The 21,733-nt window shown below is 35.6% G+C and overlaps 1 protein-coding gene and 2 pseudogenes across 1 annotated transcript; 1 reads left to right on the top strand and 2 right to left on the bottom strand.

Moving 5' to 3' along the window:
• Positions 1-1,529: 1,529 nt before the first annotated feature.
• Positions 1,530-3,593, bottom strand: LOC130973954 (protein DETOXIFICATION 16-like). The gene is made up of 7 exons (XM_057898651.1): positions 3,342-3,593; positions 2,658-3,202; positions 2,478-2,564; positions 2,324-2,380; positions 1,863-2,220; positions 1,708-1,794; positions 1,530-1,616 (listed from the first exon to the last, which is right to left on the bottom strand). Exons 1-7 carry the CDS (start codon positions 3,591-3,593, stop codon positions 1,530-1,532), a joined length of 1,473 nt encoding a protein of 490 aa, XP_057754634.1.
• Positions 3,594-3,773: 180 nt separating this feature from the next.
• On the top strand, positions 3,774-5,138 carry LOC130973955 (alpha-1,3-arabinosyltransferase XAT3-like; annotated as a pseudogene).
• Positions 5,139-5,334: 196 nt separating this feature from the next.
• LOC130973957 (DExH-box ATP-dependent RNA helicase DExH3-like) lies at positions 5,335-21,308 on the bottom strand (annotated as a pseudogene).
• Positions 21,309-21,733: the final 425 nt, after the last annotated feature.

Consider the following 21,733-nt stretch of genomic DNA (forward strand, 5'->3'; position numbering starts at 1 on the left):
TATTATTTAAATTATATTGATTTAATTTTTATTTTTAAATTTAATCCAATTTTAAATTTTACATTTCAAAATATTTTAAATATCTCGCCCAAATTTTAATACATGTATTTAAATAGTATTCCAAAATGTTAATCAATGATAAAATATAAACGAGATAAAATCTAAAATTTTTGAATTTAAATAATAACTCATTCAAATTTAAAAAATGTGAATTTATTCGCGTAATCAATAACTACTCAATGTTTTGTAATCTATATTAATAACTATTAAAGGTAAATTATTCAATGTGAATTACTCAACGTGTCATGTTTTTTCGTTGTTCTTTCTTTTTTATTCCTATGTACACGAAAAAATTAAATTAAAAAATGTTAGAATAATATAAACCGATCTAATTCATATTATAATAATTTTAGCCGAATAATTAGAATGAAAAAAAAAATTTAAATTGATAGAAAGCATAATCGTGAGTAAACGAAATACATGTAAAGATTTTTATAATTTATAGGTTAAAATATATTAATAAATATCACATTTTTTACGCAAACAAAATAAATAATAAAAAAATATTATTTTTATAAACATATCTATATATATAAATATTATATTATTTTATTTATTTAAATAAAAAATCCCAAATTGAAATGATCGAATGCGGTTTATACCTATTTTTTATTTATTTAAAAAAAAAACGACTTCGCCCCTGAAAGTAAACTGGAAAGATGAGATCCTAAGTAAGAAACCCTCTCCATATGCTTACGTTACGTGTATTCCTAACGGACTTTACTCAATTTTTGGTCCATGAATAAAATGAACATCACCATACTAGCTAGAATAACCATCCGATACCAAGGATAACCATCCGGATACCAAGGATAATAAACATCTCAATAAAAAATTAAACTGATTTTGGGATTCACCAATGATCGAATTCTTGACCTTTCGAATCTAGAACTCTAATACCATATCTGAAACCACTTATCCCAAAAGCGTAACCTGACAGGACAATGTAACACTAATGGTCATATCTCTAATACTTCTTAAACCTCCATTGTACACATTGTACGCTTAGGCCATTGGCTCCCTAGACTTTTTCTTATAACCAGCGTTAACAAATATTATCCCCATCAAATGTCTATTCCTTATTGGTCTAACAACATTAGCCACTTTGGCCACCAATACATTTTGACCACCATAGAAAATACCTAATAATATAAAAGTTGCTGAAAAGATTGTTATTAAAAAAAAAAAACGGTACTAAACTTTCTATAGCATAGCTATCAATAAGATGAAGATTATAAAAATTAATTTTAAATTTTAAAATTTAAAATAATTACAATTATTTTAAGTTTTTTTTTTATATTTTTATTATTTTTAAATTTTAATATTTTATATGATCGAAAATTAAAGGATAAATCATATAAGCAAATCAAATAAAAATTAATATTACATAAATATTCTAAAATAAATTATCGTACATATATATCCTAAAATAACTCTATTTAAATTGAATCAATTAAGTTTTGATTCAGCTAGGATACATTAGATGTCACTAAATTATTAACTCTTTCGGTACTTGTTTGTTCTGAATTATTAATTCTTTCCGTAGTTATGTTTGCCTAAAAAAACAAATTTAATCGTATCAGTAACTAATAAGCAAAATTAAAAGTTCAAAGAAAAAGCAAAAAGAAAAAAAAAAAATATAGACACCTCTTTCTCCCAATCAATACGAAGAATTATGATCATCAGACAAAGTACTTGAACAACAAGGGCACATATGATTCCAAACCAGAGTCCCTGCACAGTACCTAAATAATTAAGACACTCCGCAAATAATAATAGATTTCAGTTTGGTATTTACATACCTTTGTTTCAAGATGCAAAACGAAAGCCAATACAATAGCTGACGGAACTCCAACTACGTAATATGAACCTAAGTTAATAAAAGCACCCATTCTCTGCCGTTTACATCCTCTAACAATTCCTGAAAGAACACCCTGCAGCCCGTCCAAGAAATTGGATGCTGCAAGAATTGGCAGCATGAGTCCCACGTGTCTAACCACTTGTACGTCATTACTATAAACATGGCCCCAAACCTTGCGTAACAGTATCATCAGTGTTGCAACTAGGATACCCTCAATAATGGTTGCTACTAACACTACACGTACTGCCAAACGTGCAGGCCAAGGATTACCAGCCCCAAGTTCGTTTGATACACGAGTGCTGCAGCACAAACAAACAATTATGCAATTGCAACGTTTACTTAATTTCGACATTTGTCACAAAATTCTAAATGTTCATAAGCACACAGTAGTAATTAAATTACCTTATAGCTGCACTTAATCCCAACGGGATCATCCAAATAGTTGATGTTGTATTCACACTGAAATTTCCAACAATAATTATTATTAGATTGGTGCAAATAATAATATCCACTATAACATGTAAAGTGCTGGTAGCTAAGAATTGTGAGAACTAACCAAATAGAAAGCACTGATGTTTGCAACTTCGGATTTGGAAGACGACCACCTAGGAGAACCATCAATTCAAACGACCACAGTTCCAAGCTGTTCAGCACAATGAGAACCAAATAAAAGCTCATTAGTAGAGGATCTCGAACAATGTAACGGTGGGGAAAGCAACAGTTAGTAGAAACTTACCAAACCATAACAGAAGAAAGAATAGCAAGTTTCAAAAAAGAAGGAATGTTATGGAATGCCTCTAATGAAAATCCAGTCCAAGTTTCTGAACATCTTGATGAAAATTTTATGTATAAGGCAAGTATCAACACATTCACCCAATACGATATACAATTTGATAAGGCAGCTCCAGTACTCCCTAAGCCAGCTTTTAACACTAACGCCCAACACAAAGCAGCATGCAGTGCAGTAGCTACTCCAGAGCTGAGCATCATTGGAACTCCAATGTTCTGTGTCTGTAGAAATCTAGTCTGACACTGAAGAACACTAGAAGCAAAAAGGTATGGAATGATTAACTTAGCATATCTTCCTGCTTCTGTGGAGATTTCGTGATCCTGGCCAAATAAAATCAAAATGGATTTTGTGTTTGCCCAAACAATAGAGATGGGTACGCAAAGAATGGTAAGAACAAGCATGGCTCTTTGAGTATGTATGCCTAACATCTGATACTGTCCGGCTCCATATGATTGGCCACACAAAGTTTCCAACGTACTTGCAATTCCCATCTGTCATTATATGATTGGTGTTAAATATTTTTTAACAAATTCTTTATCAAATCCAAATTATAAACGAAAAAAGAGGAGAAAAATTCGATTGTTGAAATCGTAAAAAGAGTATTAAGAGATGAAAGTAAAAAGAACTAACCACTAAACCAATGCCAGTGACAGAAGTAAAGGAAATGGCCATGGAAACGCTGGAGAGAGTCAACACGCTTACATGACCAACGAACATTATTGAAATAAGTTCGATGGCAAAATTAAGAAAATGCACCATAATTAAAGGTGCTGCCAAATATAGTTGTTTTTTTATTTCTTTAAGTATTGTTCTTAACTTGTTTTCATGGGACACGCGAGGTTCACCAGAGATACCGGTATTATTATCCTGTTCTCCCTCCATGGATTAATTTTTACACAAGATTTAGAGACAAGAAGTTTGTGAGAAATTTATGGGAAATTAAAAAAGATATCCTTTCGTTTTGGGTTTTATTGTTGAAGAGAGAAAATAAAAAGAAAGAAGAGACGGTAGAATCATGTTACACGCATGAGTTAAAGGGAAGGTGGGAAGCAACTTTCACGCATGAATAAAGGGAAGGTGAGAAACAACTTTCACGCATGGTTATCAAATCTGGATCGGTCTGGCCGGTTCTACCGTAAAATTGGTAAATCGGAAGCTAAATCGATCCGGGTTACTCTGCTAATCATTCTTGCAATTGAACCGCAGAAAATCCTCCCTCTGTTTACATTGTGAGACCTGAAACAACAATCTTGCCAGAAAACTCCTCATGGACCATAAGGCCTTATGCGCGAAAGGACGATGCAGAAGCAACGAGGTGTGTAAGTGTGTAAGAGAATGGTCAATAAAGGCAGTGAAAGATGGCATGAAATTCCCATAGTGCACACAACATCACAGCATTCCAGCTGTGATATTCTCTACTTCAGGCTATATTGGCAAACACTTCCATGAATTCACAGACATCATCATCCCACTGTTTCTGACTTCTAGACAATTCAATGGACAAGTTAAATTTGTTGTGTCCAAAATGCGTCCTTGGTGGATTTCTAAGTACCAAGCAATTCTCAGTAAGCTGTCCAATTATGAGGTCTTGAACATTGACAAAGTTGACCAAGTTCACTGCTTCACAGGTGTGAATGTTGGTCTCAAAAGGTATCCAAAAGAACTAAGCATTGACCCTCAAAAGTACTCCTATTCCATCAAAGACTTCAGGAGTTTTCTGAGAGACTCTTATTCAGTGAAGAGAGTTAATGCAATCAAATTGAGAGAGGAGGGTGAAGATGAGAATAATAAGAATAAGAAGCAGCAGCCAAGGCTTTTGATTCTTTCAAGAAGAAGAACAAGATCATTTACTAACACAGCTGAAATAGCAAAGATGGCTAGAAGCATGGGATTCGAGGCGATCGTAATGGAAGCTGGTGGAAGCATGTCAAGCTTTGCAAATGTGGTGAATTCTTGTGATGTGATATTGGGAGTTCATGGAGCTGGCCTCACTAACATTGTTTTCCTTCATTGTTTTCCTTCCTGAGAATGCAGTTTTGATACAAGTAGTTTCGTTTCGAATGGCTTGCTAAATATGACTTTGAATTGCCCTCAAAGGATATGGGACTAAAGTACTTGGATTACAAGATAAGTGTGGAAGAAAGCACTCTTATTCAGCAATATCCACAAGATCACATGATCATAAAGCACCCCCCATCTATTGGGAAACTTGGATGGGAAAGATTCAAGTCTCTGTATTTGGAACAACAGAATGTGATGCTAGATCTCAATAGGTTTGTGCACATTTATTTACACATTCATTTTGTGCACCACAAGGATAGCAACACCAGCTTTGAACTAAAATGTGGACATAATGACGTAATTATTTTAACATTAGTGCTCATACAATATAATATACGATTAAAAATTCATATTAGTTCAACGTAATGTTAGTCTGCTACATTGCAGAACGACATGTAAGTTCTGCGATGATACTAAGCTTTGGTTTAAGAAACTATAGACTAATTGCTTATTAATCTATTTTTCTTTATTTATGGAATGGTTTAAAAATAGTTAATGTATAATAATACTCTCTGAGATTACCTTTTTCTTTATTTGTTCTTCATCCAAAAGTAAACACCAATGCCACCTCATTAGTCATTATATTAATAATATGGTATAAGAATTGCATTTTCCCTTTACATTTCTCACTTCACTACTACATCTTTCAATATAAAGACGAAAGGAATTATAAGTAAAAGATCGTTTGTAGGTGTACCAAGTCCCTTAATACATATACTACATTTCATTCAAATGGATGATCCGCTAACTTGATTAATGTAAACCTGTTTCCTAAGCAGCTACAATATACTTTAAAGAATAGTGGATAGATATGCCTTCCAACTTCCACATCAAAAACAATGAATTGGAAGAATGCATGATCAGCATAGATTAGTGTCCTTAGTCTGAACGGTAACTGCTCAGCCTCCCAATCTAGAGCTGTTTTCCGTTTTGCTTTGAAACTCGGTAGATTCTGGATGGAATCACCCTTTACAAGAACAAGGACTCCCAGATCTTAAAAAAGGGCACAAGGGCTCAGATTTGTAACATTTAGATTCTAGTTCCCTCACCATTAGTAGCTCCATACACTTACTGTCGAAATTGTGACTGGAAAGATGAAACCAGTGCCTTGAAAACGAACATGTTCTTCCTCGGTGAAAAACCACGTAAAAATGATCTATCCAGGATAGAGATCTTGTAGATTCGAGTCAGCTCCATTTAGGATGAAGTTTTCTTATCTTTCTTGTTGCTCTTTTTCAAAAGCACAGACATATGGCTGGCAACATCGTGTGAAGAATGCATATCACCCTTCAGCCATAGAAGAGCCTCAGCGGCAGCAGATTTTTCTGATTGTTTCTTGTTGCTGCAAGGCTGGCCAACAAAATCCAAGCCATTAAAAATTGATGGTGGAACGGAATTGGTTGTTCTTCAGTTGCCTTGTTTTGTAAGTTGGCACTTCATGTCCAGCCCTGTTAAGTAATGTCTGAAGCTGGTTTTTAAAATTCTCAGCCTCTACTCCAGCACTACTTTTGGAGTTTGTTGCCTCTTTTACTTTGGGTGCAGGTGTGGCCCGGCGACCAAATACGAATCTGCCATCACAGTGGTCCTCAGATATCACCAATCTAACAGCTGAAAGAAGCTCATCATGCAATTGTGTATCGGGATCCAGAAGCTGGCAAAACATGCAAAGCATAAAGTAAATCATAAGTATGTCATGGACTTGGAGAGACTGAAAATTGAATGAAGAATAAGTCTTTACACAAATGAATAATGGCTGGAAGAATTTGAGAAGTACGGGAATAAAATAAAAACTATGATCAACTGGATTGAACATACTTTTTTCTGTATCAGTTCCTCCAGCTCCCCCTTCAACCGCAAGTAAGTGTTAGCTAATTCAGGTTTCATGAAAAATTCCAAATAACCTCCCAACATTTTTAGGTGACCATCCTGTCAAAAGAATCATATGCTCACCACAAATTGCCCATATCAACAGGAAAACTGAGTACAAACTAAAGGGAGCACAATTGTAAGGAAGCACATACGCCTCCTACTTGTGTATGTGTGTGTCACTCAGGCATGTTTTTTTAATGAAAATACCATTAGTAGAATTAGAAAATGGATTCTGCAGATGTTGGAGCAGTACAATACATACACTGACGCATATGGATGTACCAAAGTAAACACTAACACACATGAAAAGAGGGGGAAAAAGAAGAGTGAAAATTGGAAACGGAAGTAGAATTAGCATAAACAAGAGATTACCACAACAGATGATACTCCAGGAAACAAACCCGCACAGATGACTGCTCGGACAAGATGCTCCTCATGACTCCATCTACTGTAGGTCTCAGAATTGTGATCAACCAACCCAATATCTTTAAGCAAGTAACAGAATTGCTTTCGAAGTGTTTGAGAAGAAAGAAAATTTCGCCAACAGTACTCGTAGCCAGCTTGCTGAGCTTCAGCCTCTTTCCAACCCTCATAAGCTCGAACAAGTGCAAGATGATCACTATACTCACGAGCAGAAAACTGGGCCTTAGCAGACTCTGCAAGCTGTATGAAACATGCATATAAAACAACTAAATACAAAGTTAAGCCTTTTCTGCCTCACACATAGCATACTGATTATTTTAATCCTGCTTGATAAATTAGTGATAATATTTGAGCGCTAAAAAGGAATCAATAGAAGCCATTTTTCTCAACATTAATATGCTCTACCAGAGAGCATGCTTGATACTTGATAGGTCCAACATACTTAATCAGATGATATTGTTAAACTTTAGTTCCAATATTAATATTCCAAAAAACAAGTGATGTCATCACATGATAACATAAAAAATGATAAATCCACTATTTTTCTAGCAAGATTTACATCCAATGTCAAGGGAAAACGATAGTCATGGTGACTTACATCCTTCTTGTCAGCCGGCATCAGAAATGGATCCCTTACACTAAGACCAGCAACAACAGTCATTATGGGATCCAAACAGTTGAAGATAGCGCCCAGAATGAGCATTTTGCCGAGTTTGGGCTCCACAGGAAGCATTGACAACTTGCGCCCTGGAAAGTAACAAATCAATATGACAATATCAGCAGTTGGAAGAAGAGCTTGGATAAACCCATGACAGGAGAAACTTTGTTGGAAGAATAAATGGGAAGGGAAGTTGAGAGCAAGAAACAATAAAGTACTAGTTCTTCTACCTGGTTCTTCAGATACTAAACAGAATTTTGAACCTGCAGAATCAAATGAATTGATAATACAATTAATTAAATAAAATAAAACTTATATAAGTTGAACATGTATTAAAATTTAGTGTATACAAGTCACTGGTAACGAAGTTAATTAACAACCATCGTATTTCAGCACAAGTTCCAAAAATATGCACAATGAAATTTTACCGATAGCGGCTCTGGTGGCTGGAGAGCTCTAGCTAAGAATTCAGATATGCTTCTGATTGTTTATCAATGGCTAAGATTCAACCCCCCTTCTCTTAGCCACTAATAAACTATCAATTGATATCAGAGCTTAGTCTCAAAGAGATCAAGCTTTGCAACTTGGAGAAAAGATCCAGATTGTAGAAAACAGTGGCTCAAACCTGATGTCTTACAACCTGACAGAAGGACAATCAAGCAACAGACCTCCTCTTTTCAATGGGAAAAATTATACCTATTGGAAGGAGAGAATGAAGATTATCTTGGAAGGTTCCCAATTTCCAACCACCACAAGTATTGAAGGAGTAATCTCTCTTAAACCCGAAGCAAGCTGGACCGAAGAAGACAAAAAGAAGGTGGAGCTCAATGCCAAAGCTGTCAACTTGCTCAACTGTGCTATCAGTTTCGAGGAATAACGACGGGTATCACGATGCACAACGGCAAAGAAAATCTAGGACAAACTTCAAATCATTCATGAAGGAACCACCGTAGTAAAGAAGACCAAGATAGACTTCTGAAATGTTCTCAATGAAGGAAGGAGAATCAATAGATAAAATGTTTGAAAGATTCAACATCATCATTGTTGGCTTGGATGCTATGGAAATTACGTATCCTGATTCTGTGCTTGTGAGGAGAGTTCTAAGATGTCTTACTAAAGAGTGGAAAACAAAAGCATTAATTATATCTGAGAGTAGTGGTCTAGATTCTATGACATATGATGACTTGAGAGGAAACTTACTTGCTTTCGAAAATACTTATTTGAAAAAGGATTCAAAAAAGAAAAGAATTGCTTTTACATCTGTTACTAACCCCCTGGATGATGAATTCAGTGATAATTTCTCTGAAAATGAATTTGTGTTGTTTGCCAAAAAATTCAGGAAAATGGTGAAGTTCAAGAAGAGAAGCAAGGAAAGCAGCTATAGGAAACAAAGGAAAGATCTTAGCAAGGTGATATGTTACAACTATAAAGAAACTGGGCATTTCAAATCAGATTGCCCTAAGTTGAAGAAAGAGGAGAAGCCAAAGAAAGAAAAGAAGAAAGGTCTGATGGCTTCTTGGGAGGACCTGGAAAACGATTCAGAGGATGATGAAGAATCAGAAACCAAGTCCCAACCATGTCTTATGGCTGACCACGTTGAATAGGTAGTCATTCATAACCCTGACACTGAAGCTCTTCATCTTATGATAGATCACCTTTTTGAAAAAATTATATGCTTCCTACTTGATAACCAAGATCTTGAAAAACAAATCACCATTCTTAAAGCAGAAAATGATTTTTTCAAAGATAAATTAAGGGAGGCTGAAGCTGCTGTTGAACTTGTTGAAGAAAACAAGCAGTTGAAAGCCCAACTTAAAAGCTGTGAAAGTGATCATTCTGTTGTTGTATATGTAGACTGTTTTAAAAAAAAATGAAGAGTTGCTTAAAGAGGTCAATAAGCTTAAAGAAGACCTAGCCAAGTTCACTCAAAGTTCTGAAAATCTAAATCAAATCTTGGCTAGCAAAACATCTCTTTATGATAAAGCTGGCTTGGGTTTCTTCAAATCCGTTGATAAACCTTATTTTGAAAATATTGCCTCATATTCTAATGATACAAGGTTTCAAAACCCAACAAGTTTTAACAAAACAGCAACTCCAAGATTTTGTAGACTATGTAACCGAAATAGTCACTTTCCCATTCAATGCTTCTTTGGTGAAAGGATGATTGGTGATAAAGTTTACAAAGTTGTTTTCGATTATAATGGATTGGGATATAGGTGATGGTTTAACGTGAAAGGATCCAAGAAGATTTGGATACCTAAGGTCACTTGAGCTTATTTTGTAAGTATGCCTAGCATCCAAGCAGAAAGACAACATGTGGTACATGGACAGTGGATGCTCTAGGCATATGACCGGAAAGACAACCTTCTTCATAAAACTTGATGAGTATGATAGAGGGTTTGTCACTTTCGGTGATGATGATAAAGGAAAAATAGTGGCCATTGGAAAAGTTGGTAAAAGTTTCTCATCTTGTATAAATTATGTTCTTCTTGTAAATGGTTTGAAATACAATTTACTTAGTGTAAGCCAATTGTGTGATCTAGGATATGAAGTTATTTTTAGAAAGTTTGTGTGCTTAATTATTTGTGAAAAAATTGGAGATATATTGTTTGAAGCTAAGAGGTGCAATAATGTGTATGGATTGACTCTTGAGGACTTGAAAGATCAAAAAGTGACATGTTTTACCTCTCTTGAATCTGAAAAATGGCTATGGCATAAAAAATTGGGTCATGCTAGCATGTACCAAATTTCTAAGCAAGTCAAAAAAAATTTGGTTAGAGGAATTCCAAATATCAAATTTGATAAGGATCTTACTTGTGATGCTTTCCAATTAGGTAAACAAGTAAAATCCTCTTTTAAATCAAAATATGGAATTTCAACCAAAAGACCATTAGAGATGTTACACATTGATCTTTTTGGTCCAACAAGAACCCAAAGTTTATGAGGTAAACACTATGGTCTAGTGGTGGTGGATGATTACTCTAGATTCGGTTGGGTACTTTTTCTTGCTCATAAAAATAATGCTTTCCATGCTTTCTCAACCCTTTGTAAAAGAATTCAAAATGAAAAGGATTTAAAGATTGCCCACTTGAGAAGTGATCACGGAAAAGAATTTAAAAACCAAGACTTTGAAAAATTCTGTGATGATTTTGGAATTACTTATAACTTTTCATGCCCTAGAACCCCTCAACAAAATGGGGTGGTTGAGAGAAGGAATAGAAGCCTTCAAGAGATGACTAGGGCCATGCTATGTGAAAATGAGATTCCAAAATTTCTATGGGCTGAAGCTGTAAATACAGCTTGTTACATTTTGAATAGGACCATTTTTAGAAAAGGGTTGAAGAAAACTCCTTATGAGCTATGGAAAGGAACCCCTCCTAATCTTAAGTATTTCCATATTTTTTGATGCAAATGCTTTATACTTAACAACAAAGAAAATCTTGGTAAATTTGATCCAAAATTCTATGAGGGGATGTTTGTTGGATATTCAACCACTAGCAAGGCTTATAGAATTTACCTCAAAGAACATAGGACCATAGAGGAATCCATACATGTCTCTTTTTGTGATTCTAATTCAATTCCCAGTGCTGTGATAGAAGATGATACAGATTTTGAAGATGCTGTCAACAAGGAAACCAATGAAGAAAATCCTAAGTCTGCTCAAAATGAAGAATTTGTCCGTCCAATTTTGTCTCGTCAGAATAGAGGAGACATTTTCATTTTGTCTCCTGAGCCAGCAAGAGAATCTGAAACAGAACAACCCACTGAAGTTCATCAAAGCTCAACATCACGCCGGAAGCTAAGAGAATGGAAGTCCATGAGGGGTTACCTTCATCACTTTATCATTGGTGATCCCTCTTAAGGTGTAACAACAAGATCCTCAACCAAAAAGCAATCCGAACCAAGCAATTTTTCCCTCTTGTCACAAATGGAGCCCAACAATGTAAAACAAACTCTTGAAGATCCATCATGGGTCAAATCCATGCAAGAAGAGCTTGCTCAATTTGACAAGAATAAGGTTTGGACACTAGTACCCCATCCAGATGGTAAGAAGGTAACGGGTACTAAGTGGGTTTTCAAAAATAAATTTGGTGAGGATGGAAAAGTTGTTTGTAACAAAGCTAGATTAGTGACCCAAGGTTACGATCAAGAAGAGGGTATAGATTTTGATGAATCTTTTGCTCCGGTAGTAAGAATGGAAGCAATTAGGTTGCTTCTTGCCTATGGTGCCCATAAGGGTTTTAAAATGTTTCAAATGGATGTCAAATGTGCTTTTCTTAATGGCTTTATTGATAGAGAGGTGTTTGTGGCACAACTCCCCAGTTTTGAAGATAAAGAATTTTCAAACCATGTTTTCAAACTCTCAAAGGCTCTTTATGGCCTTAGACAAGCTCCAAGAGCTTGGTATGAAAGGCTTAGTGCCTTCTTGTTGGAAAATCAATTTCAAAGGGGTACCACTGACACTACTTTATTTATTAAAGCATCTAATGATGATATTCTCCTACTTCAAGTTTATGTGGATGACATTGTGTTTGGGTCGGCCAATGAGTCCTTGTGTGAAGAATTTGGAAAACTCATGACTAGTGAGTTTGAAATGAGTTTAATGGGAGAGTTAACATTCTTTCTTGGCCTCCAAATTAAACAAACTCCTAGTGGCACTTTCATTCACCAATGAAAGTATGCAAAAGAACTAATCAAGAGATTTGGCCTAGAAAATTCCAAACAAATGGGAATACCAATGCATCCAAACACTAAACTTGAGAAGGATGATGATGGCAAAGATGTGGATGAAATACGGTATAGAGGAATGATAGGATCTCTCATGTACCTTACCTCTTCTAGACCGGATATTATTCAAAGTGTGGGTGTATGCTCAAGATTTCAATCTCACCCAAAAGAATCCCATCTTTCGGCCGTCAAACGCATCATTAGATACATTAAGAGAACTAGTGATTATGGCTTATGGTATCCAAAATCTGATGATTTTTGTGCAGTGGAGTTTTATGATGCAGATTATACAGGAGATAGGGTGGATAGAAGGAGCACCTCAGGCATGTGTTGCTTCCTTGAAAGGTCACTCAACATGTGGTTAAGCAAAAAATAAGCCACCGTAGCTCTATCCACAGCCGATGCTGAATATATTTCTGCATCTGCATGTTGTTCACAATTAATTTGGTTGAAAACTCAATTGGAGGGTTACAAATTAAAAATCAATAGTATACCCTTATTTTGTGATAATATGAGTGCTACAAACATTTCTAAGAACCCTGTTCTGCACTCAAGAACCAAGCACATTGAAATCAAATATCATTTTATTAGAGAACATGTGCAAAAGGATACTATTGATATTTAATTTGTAAAATCTGAAGACCAACTTGCTGACATTTTTACAAAATCCCTATGTGAAGACAGATTCTGCACTTTAAGAAACAGTTTGAGAATGATAGAATTAAGTTTTGTTGAAAATTTGTGAACTTTTTTTATTCTGTTTGGTTTTGTCTCGTAGGAAAGCAGGAGACAAATTTCAGGATGTGTTGAAAGAGCCATGATACAGGGGGAGACTGCGCTGATATTAATTATCTAGGGCCCTACCAAATCTTTTTGACCTTACTTTGATCCACTTTTGAGTTCCTCATTTTTAATAATACTTTTGGGAAATTATCATTTCAAATCTTGTAGGAAGAAGTGATTGTCAAATCAAATCTTTATCCTTCCCTCATCCCTTGATTCTAGGAGCTAACATTTCAGTTTATTTTTAAACCTTTCCTTGGTTAATAACCGCGCTCAATAATGGGTATTAACTCCCTCCAATTCTCTCTCCACTCAACATTAAATGCTTCCCTAACCTCCCTCCTCTCACCACACTCTTCGGCCTCTCTTCACATTTCCCTCTCCACTTCTCCATTTTTAATATCATGAAAAAGAAAACTGCTCCAAGGAAAAGTGAACAAATTCTTCTCTCCAAAAAATCTTCCACCCCTCAAACCCATACTCATATACACATTCATTCTACATCATCTTTATCTCCTACCTTTCAATCTACTGAAACCATGCGCAAAAAGGTCATTGCTCATAAGACTTCATCAAGAAAAAAGAAGGAACCCGTGGTTGAAGAGGAAGATGAGTCTCATACGTCCTTACCTCAGTCTCCACCAAAGAAAGCAACCCCTGGCCTCAGTTCTCACAAGGCAAAAGGTTACGTGTTATGTGATACTAGGGAGCCCCTGAATCTGGAATCCCTAGATTTTAAGAACAAGTACAACAAAAGCCATTCTCATTTTGATCTAGGGAGGTTTAATTCTTGTGCGTCCTATGAGTTCCACAAAGACGTGTTAAAGAAACATCATTTATGTGCATCATACTTGGTGAATCTGGAATCTCTGGCTGCCAAAGGGATCAACTTCACCACTCTTTTTGAGAATATGAAGTGGACTCCTCTGTTCAAAATCCAGAAACCAGTATATCCAGCCTTGGTTCGAGAGTTTTATGCAAACATGAGGCTGATCGACGGTGCTATTTATTCCTATGTAAAGAAGGTTTATTTGACTCTAAGCAGAGAAACAATAAGCGCTGCCCTGGGGTACATTGACGAAGGACCAGCGGCTTATATGTCAGAAAAATGGGATTCCCAAGTTGGAGTCACCTATCAGATTGCTCTGCAAAAAATCTGTGAGAACCTATCTGGATTGGATGGCACGGTCCCAACCCACAAAGTCCTTGGTCCCGAAAGAGCCTTGCTGCACAGAATCATTACTCACATTCTGACTCCACAGAGCGGCTCACATAATAGAGTAACAGTTTCTGATTTTCTTGTGCTTTTTGCTGTTATTACTTCATCCCCTATTTCCTTTGCATATCTCATGGTTAGACATATGTGGGATTGTGTTAGAAGCACCAAAAAGGCTAACCTTCCCTATGGTATATTTCTTACTTGTATTTTTGAGCACTTCAATGTTGATCTAACTAATGAAGAGGTTGAGAACAAAGTTTCATCAATTAAGGAAGGAGGAGTTTCAGGTGCAATGAAAGGAACCAAAGGGAAACGATCAATGCCTTCTGACAGTGATCTTGAGAGTCACCCATCCGAGTCGTCCAAAGTGGCTGAATCAATCAAGGAAATCCTTACTGAGTTTTCGAACATGTCCAATCTGATGGTGCAATCATACAAGGCCGCCCATAAGCTAGCATTCAAAAATGAAAACGTTTGGACAAAATGCCAAGAAAGAGTGGGACTGATGCTTCAGAATTTTGAAGAAGAATTTTGGGCTGCCGATGATGATGATGCAGATGGCTCTGAGTACAATTTATCTGATGATTGATCACTATGTTACTTATTGATTTCAACTTTTGTTTGGCTTATTTTGATACTAATGTAGGCTGTTATGGATACTTTAGACCTGTGACACTTTAGACATATGACACTTTAGACCTGTTATATTTGTACGGGTTATATTTTGGATATTTTGCATACCATTGTCATTTTTTTGCAGGTTCCCTTTTGATGACAAAAGGGGGAGGAATTGAAAGAAAACAGGGAAAACAGGGGCGGAAATCTTATGATTCATGATCACCCTTATTTTAATAATTTGTTGTGTTGATATATCTGCTGATATATTTGTTCTGATATGTCTACTGATACATGTGTTCCAATAATTTGTGTTGTTGATATATCTGCTGTCTTTGGAACTTAGTCATGCTGTGAAAATTTTTTTGGGATTGAATGAATAGTTGTTTGCCATGCTCTAAGTTGTTTTGATAAAAAATAGTTTTCATTGTTATAAACCGATATTTCTTTTGTTTTTTAATATAATGAATGAATTTTTTTTCAAACTAATTGGCAACAATGGTTTATGGAATTATCAAATATGTCTTGATTATGATGTACTCTGTACTCAAGCTTTTTTGTTTGTATTGAACAGAAAATCCTTTTGTGATAACAAATTAGTTTTTGTTTATCATCTCACCTCTGCTCATAAATCAAGATTATTCAACATTCCAAAATTACATATGTTGAATAATATAGTTGCTTTAAGCTTGATTTCAAAAGTTACAGGTAAAGCTTTCCTTGATAAAATGGCATATATTGAGGGGAGTCATATAACAATTGGAAAAGGAAGGAATCCAAATATTCAAAGGGAGTACTCTAATCTTTGATTTCTTTCCATTTCAATTTTTTTAATAATGTTTGTCATCAAGGGGGAGATTGATGAGTTTGAAAAATTCTAAATTAAAATTAGTGATGACTAAACATTATGATTGCAAAATTATTAATTTGATTTTTGATCATATGTGTTAACTAAATAATTTTGCTGTGCAGATTATGCTTGTTGGGCCGAAAAGAAAAGAAATATATAGCAAGCCCATTAAAATATTTTCAGCATTGATACAAAATTTTTTATTGTGGCTGAAACAATGATTTGCTTATTGGGCCAGATTCAATCATTATTATTATTAGCCCAAGTTAGTATTTTTGCTAGAAACTAGCTTGCTTGGTCCGAAACCAATATTAAGAGAAAGCAAGGAATGCTTCCAACGGATCTCATTTTCATCATGTGATGGAATTCAAATTTTATCAAGTGAAGTTAATGTAGGCATTGAAAACATGAAAGAGAAAGAGAAAAATGATTTGATGGCTTTAATAATGCTGCACGCTACCTAAAGCAAAGGGAAGTGGAAAACTTATTTAACTTTATCAAATCCATTAATTATTGTTCAAATTTCTCTTTCTTCTCTCTCATCTCTCTTCTTCCTTCGGTCATATTACAGCAACTATGGAGAAAATTTTGAGCTACCAAAGAAGAAGAAGCTAATAACAAGACCATTGCAATGATTGCAAGAAAAAGAAAACAAAAAGTATGGTGTGGCTGAGATCTTCACCAAAATAAGGTAAGATTTGGTGAAGTAAGCTCATGCTCTCCATACCAAAAATGGAAGAAGAAGATCTCGGCCAGAGAAAGAAGATCTCAGAGGCATGGCTCGTCTCTGCTTTGTGTTCACTCATCACAGAAGGTAGCTGAGGAGGCTATGTGAAGGAGGAAGCAAAATTGGAGCAGGAAGAGCTGTCATGCATCAAGAAACATCAAGAGCTAGGAATCCTTCTTGGAGTGCAAGACAAGATGGATGGCTCGGATTTGTGAAGCTTGGTGTAAAGGGAAGACACAGAGGTAATTGCATGTTGGGTTTTACATTCAGTTTCCTCTCCTCTCTCTCTGGCCGAACCGGTTCTGGTTTGAAGAAGAAGAAGTTTAGCTTAGTTCAACAGTTTCAACCGTGGAGGCTTCCCCTTCTATAAATAAGGGAGAACAGCCAGGGCTTGAAGCAAGAAAAAGAGTGAAAAGCACAATGTTTCTATAGCTACCTAAGCTAACAGAAGTTCTTCTCCTTCAATGTTTTCTATTTTGTAATTTTCTGTTTAATTTTGTCTGTCTTGAGTCTCATGGAAAAAGGCAAACAGTGAGGTTTGTAAGAAAAAGCCATAAAGCGAAAAAAGGCAGAGAGTGCAAAATTAAAAGAAAAGTCATAGATGTCCTTAGAGGTCCTTTATACATCTGTGTTGTATTTCATGATTCTGTGGAAATCCCCTTTCAAGTTGGGTTAGCACTTAGCAGTTGAAAACTTGGTAGTGACCAAGTCAAGTTCAGGATTGGGGATTAGATTCTGGACTTGTCCCGGATAGGAAGGGTAGTTCCTAGGGAGAATTGGTGTTTGTAATCAAGGATGATTATAGTGAAATTCCATCATCATTGTGATGGAGACTGGATGTAGGCTGCATTGCACTTAGCAGCTGAACCAGGATATATCTTGGTGTATTTTTCTCTCTCTTCTACTCCATTTCTGTTTCTGCTGCATAGGAGACAAAACTGAAAAATATCTTGTGGCTGGTCACGAGACAAAACGAAAAAGTCTCTTGGCTAGGCATGAGACAAAAACAAGAAATATCTCCTCAAGTATTCTAAAGGACAGCAAGAGTTATTAAGTGAAAAAGGGGCTAAGATTCAATCCCCTTTTCTCTTAGCCACTGATAAACCATCAGCTTCCAATTTGTAAACTTTTGATTTGCAAACATAAGGACAGCACAGGTGTTCTCAAAAGTTCTGGCAATTGATAATCAGCAAAAGCATCATAAACACATCTGGGATATAGATGGTAGCATTCACCAGGTTGAACACGACCAGCCCTTCCTCTTCTCTAAAGAAAAGAAATTGAAACCTTTTAAGCAACCAAAATAAGCAAATCCATATACTTCATAACAAGAAGTAATTTGGAAAGTATCAAACATTGTGAATCTATACACATCTGTATGTTAGCTAAACTATACAAGAATGTATGTGCATGTGACAGCAACAACTCCATCTGTTCCAATTGACACATTATTTACAATCTAAACTTATTAGATTTTTGTTGCAAAGAAAATACAGCTGATCCTGATCCCATTACCCGATGAAAAACGAAAATATCAGGAAAAAACTATGGATCAACGGCTTTTCTAACATTGTTCTCAATTTTTCTAGGTCTTCCTTAACCAGTTTAATTTGACAATGTTCAACCTCAAAGGGGTAAATAATCAATATCCACAAAATTAAATAAACAATAAAAAAAATTACCTGCCGGGCAGCAGCTTTTGATATCCAAGATGGAAGTAAACAAGGAGTGTTGTTTAGTGCATCATATGATGTCTCTTTAGCTTTACCACAATCAACCACAAAGACAACATCATTGATGGTAACACTAGTCTCAGAAATATTAGTTGCTAGAACAATTTTCCTCACCGCACCTTCAGGGTTTTCAAATATCAACCTCTGCAGAAGAAAAGAAAAAACAGGAAAGCAGACAAAATTTATAAGAAAATACATTGCTATGCATAAATATGACTAGAAATATAAGGTGAGACACAGATGTTATTCAGTTAAACGCTTCAACATGACAAGAAATCCAACACTCCCCCATCTTCCGCAGCAAAATAAATGCAAGCGTAACAAAGTAAGTCCCTTAGATATGCAATTGCAGCAGTAAATGGATGAGATTAAATTCATGCTCTATAAGACTCTAGATTCCAAGTTGCATTTTAAAATATGTCCCCTTCTACAATCAAATAATCTGAAAAAAAAAATGTTCCCCGCAGCCAGTAAAAAAAAAAAACCCTTTTAATACCATATTTACCCTCAATAAGCTTAAGAAGGGAACTATATAGCACTTTGATATCTTGAATTAAATCGGAAACTAGACTGTGGCAACTGTTTTTGCTGGCTTCTTTCCAGCCTATTACTCTGAACATTACCTGCTCAGTGCTGGCCATGGATCCATGACATGCAAGAAGCAAGACACAGCTGGGATCTCCTAACAAAGGATGAGTTTGGAGCTTATCCTTCAAGGAGTTTATGTCATCCCACCCAGTCATAAAAACCAAAATAGCACCTGGCCTTTCATTATTGACAATGTGAGAAAGCACATGTTCAATGAGGTTAAAACCAAGTGAGTCAGTGCACCAGCAGGACAATGACTCCCGAGTGCGTAGACTATATCCATGGAAGTCTGCAACTTCTAGCACATCCTATACAAACTCATAGAGAAATGAACAGAATTAGACCCAAAAAGAATAGCTATAAAAGCAACAATGTTACGGCAAGTTACGCACCTCAACAGCAGAAGCAATTTGGCTCTTTCTTTTCCGGAAAGCTAGAGCTTGTTTCTGCATTTTCCAAGTTTTTTTCTTGACCATAGTCATCAATTTGATTATAACGATTCAACTGATATCCAGTCATTTCCAGAATATCCTCCAGAAAACGTGCTCGGACTGGATATGTAAAACCCTATAATTTCACAGGCCAAAAGATCAAAAGGAGAGGGGTATTTTTAAAGACAACTATAACCAAAATGAGAAATATATGCATGACACTTTGTGAAATATTTAACAAGCAACTACTACTGAGACCTGACTGAAAAAAGAGCTGTCTTTATTTTATAAAAGAAATTTTTTTAGAGAAAGTGAATATGGTATAAGCTGTTTGTGTCTGGAGCTTACAGGAATGTGCATAGTTGGAGCACCATCAAAGTAGGAAGAGAAAAGCTCAGCATTTAAGGTTGCACTCATCAAAATTAATCTCAAATCAGGACAGCGAGGAAGAAGCTCCTTCAGGACAATCAAAAGAAAATCTGACAAAAGTGAAAACCAGTGGTAAGTAAACTTGTATCGCAATCAACAACACTGGAATACACATGTTATATATGGCTACCTTCATTCATTCCACGTTCATGAATTTCATCAACAACATGAGTTACAACATTTAAAGTCCTATCCACTAGTAGTCTCCTCAATAAGACACCTGTGGTACAAAAAAGAAGAGGAGTATCCCTTCCTTTCATACCCTCCAACCGAACTTTGTAGCCAACCTTCAGAAGGACAAATTAGATAATATAAGTTAATAAGTAATCATAAGTATAACAGATACTTCAAGAACCAGAAATCCCAAAAGATTCACAAACTAACAGATTCTCCCAATTTCTCCCCATGTTCTGCTGCAACTCTTTCAGAAACAGACATAGCAGATATTCTTCTAGGCTAAGTACAAATTATGTTACATCCAACACCATGTCCAGCTTCAATCTCAGATTCTAGTATGTACTGGGGAAGTTGTGTGGCCTAACCACAACCAGTTTCACCTGAGACAACAATGACCTGCAAATTTTCATTAATAACACCAATTAATATAAACTATCATTCAATAAAAGCATATCAGGATTCATAGTCTCAGCAATAAATGGTCCTACATAAGAAAAAAAAATTGAAACTTATGTCACGAATTCTGAATTATAGCTTGCTAAGAAATTATATCTTGTGCCAATTTGATAACTAACTTCTATAACATTTAAAACTCACCTAAATATAAACTTAACCTATCACATTCTTCATAAGCTCTATCATCCAAAACCGATTGTTCTTCCTTATAAATTTCTTAACCCCACAACTTATGAAAGAACATATAAATTAGTCCATGGAAGAAGAATACCAGAATAATACTCGAGTCTCTGTTGAGCCTCATGTATCCAAGCAAAATAAGTCAAGTTCAGCGATTAAAAAAAGTGAGAAAGCAAATATGTCTGGCAGGACCTTTAATTATGGTGAATCTTCTTAATTTTGCCATTGAACTTATCTCCAAAATGTTTGTGGGTCATGTCAGCAAGTTGGCTCTCCAATGTTTCCATGGCCACTTCTTATTCTTCTCTCACTGGCATTGGTTTAGTGGTCAGTTCCCTTTGCATTCATCTCTTAACATTTTTTTACGGTTTCACCAATCGGATTTTTCTCTTCTTCTTTTGGTTTATAATTTGAATTTGTTAAAGAATATCAAATAAATATAATCCGAACTGAACCATTCGATATTTTGTTCGGGGTTAGTTATGAAAATATTTCAACACCAAACCCGATTACACCCCTCCATAGCATGGAACTGGAAGCGATTACTAATTCATTGCCAACTGTTTCTATTGAATCGACTAACCTTTGGTTTCATATAATGACAGATGGGAATAGCAAGTGCCTTAGATACCTTTTGTGGCCAATCATATGGAGCAGGACAGCATTGCATGTTAGGCATACACACTCAGAGAGTCATGCTTGTTCTTATCATCTTATGCGTACCATCTCTATTATTTGGGCAAACACAAAATCCATTTTGATTTTATTTGACCAAGATCACGAAATCTCCACAGAGACAGAAAGATATGCTCAGTTAATCATTCCATACCTTTTTGCCTCTAGTGTTCTTCAGTGTCTACAGACACAAAATATTGGAATTTTAATGATGCTCAGCTCTGGAATAGCTACTGCACTGCATGCTGCTTTGTGTTGGGCGTTATGTATAAATATATGGTAACGCGCTTCTTAATTCACTTTTTTTTTAATTATCAGTGATAAAATAATTGAAATCAAACTAGTAAGAGATAAATTACTAATAATAGTAATGTTTTATTTTTTCTTTTTATTTTTTTTTATTTCAGTTGTCACAACTCT

The sequence above is a fragment of the Arachis stenosperma genome, chromosome 4 (genome assembly GCF_014773155.1).
Source record: "Arachis stenosperma cultivar V10309 chromosome 4, arast.V10309.gnm1.PFL2, whole genome shotgun sequence".
NCBI lineage: Eukaryota > Viridiplantae > Streptophyta > Magnoliopsida > Fabales > Fabaceae > Arachis > Arachis stenosperma.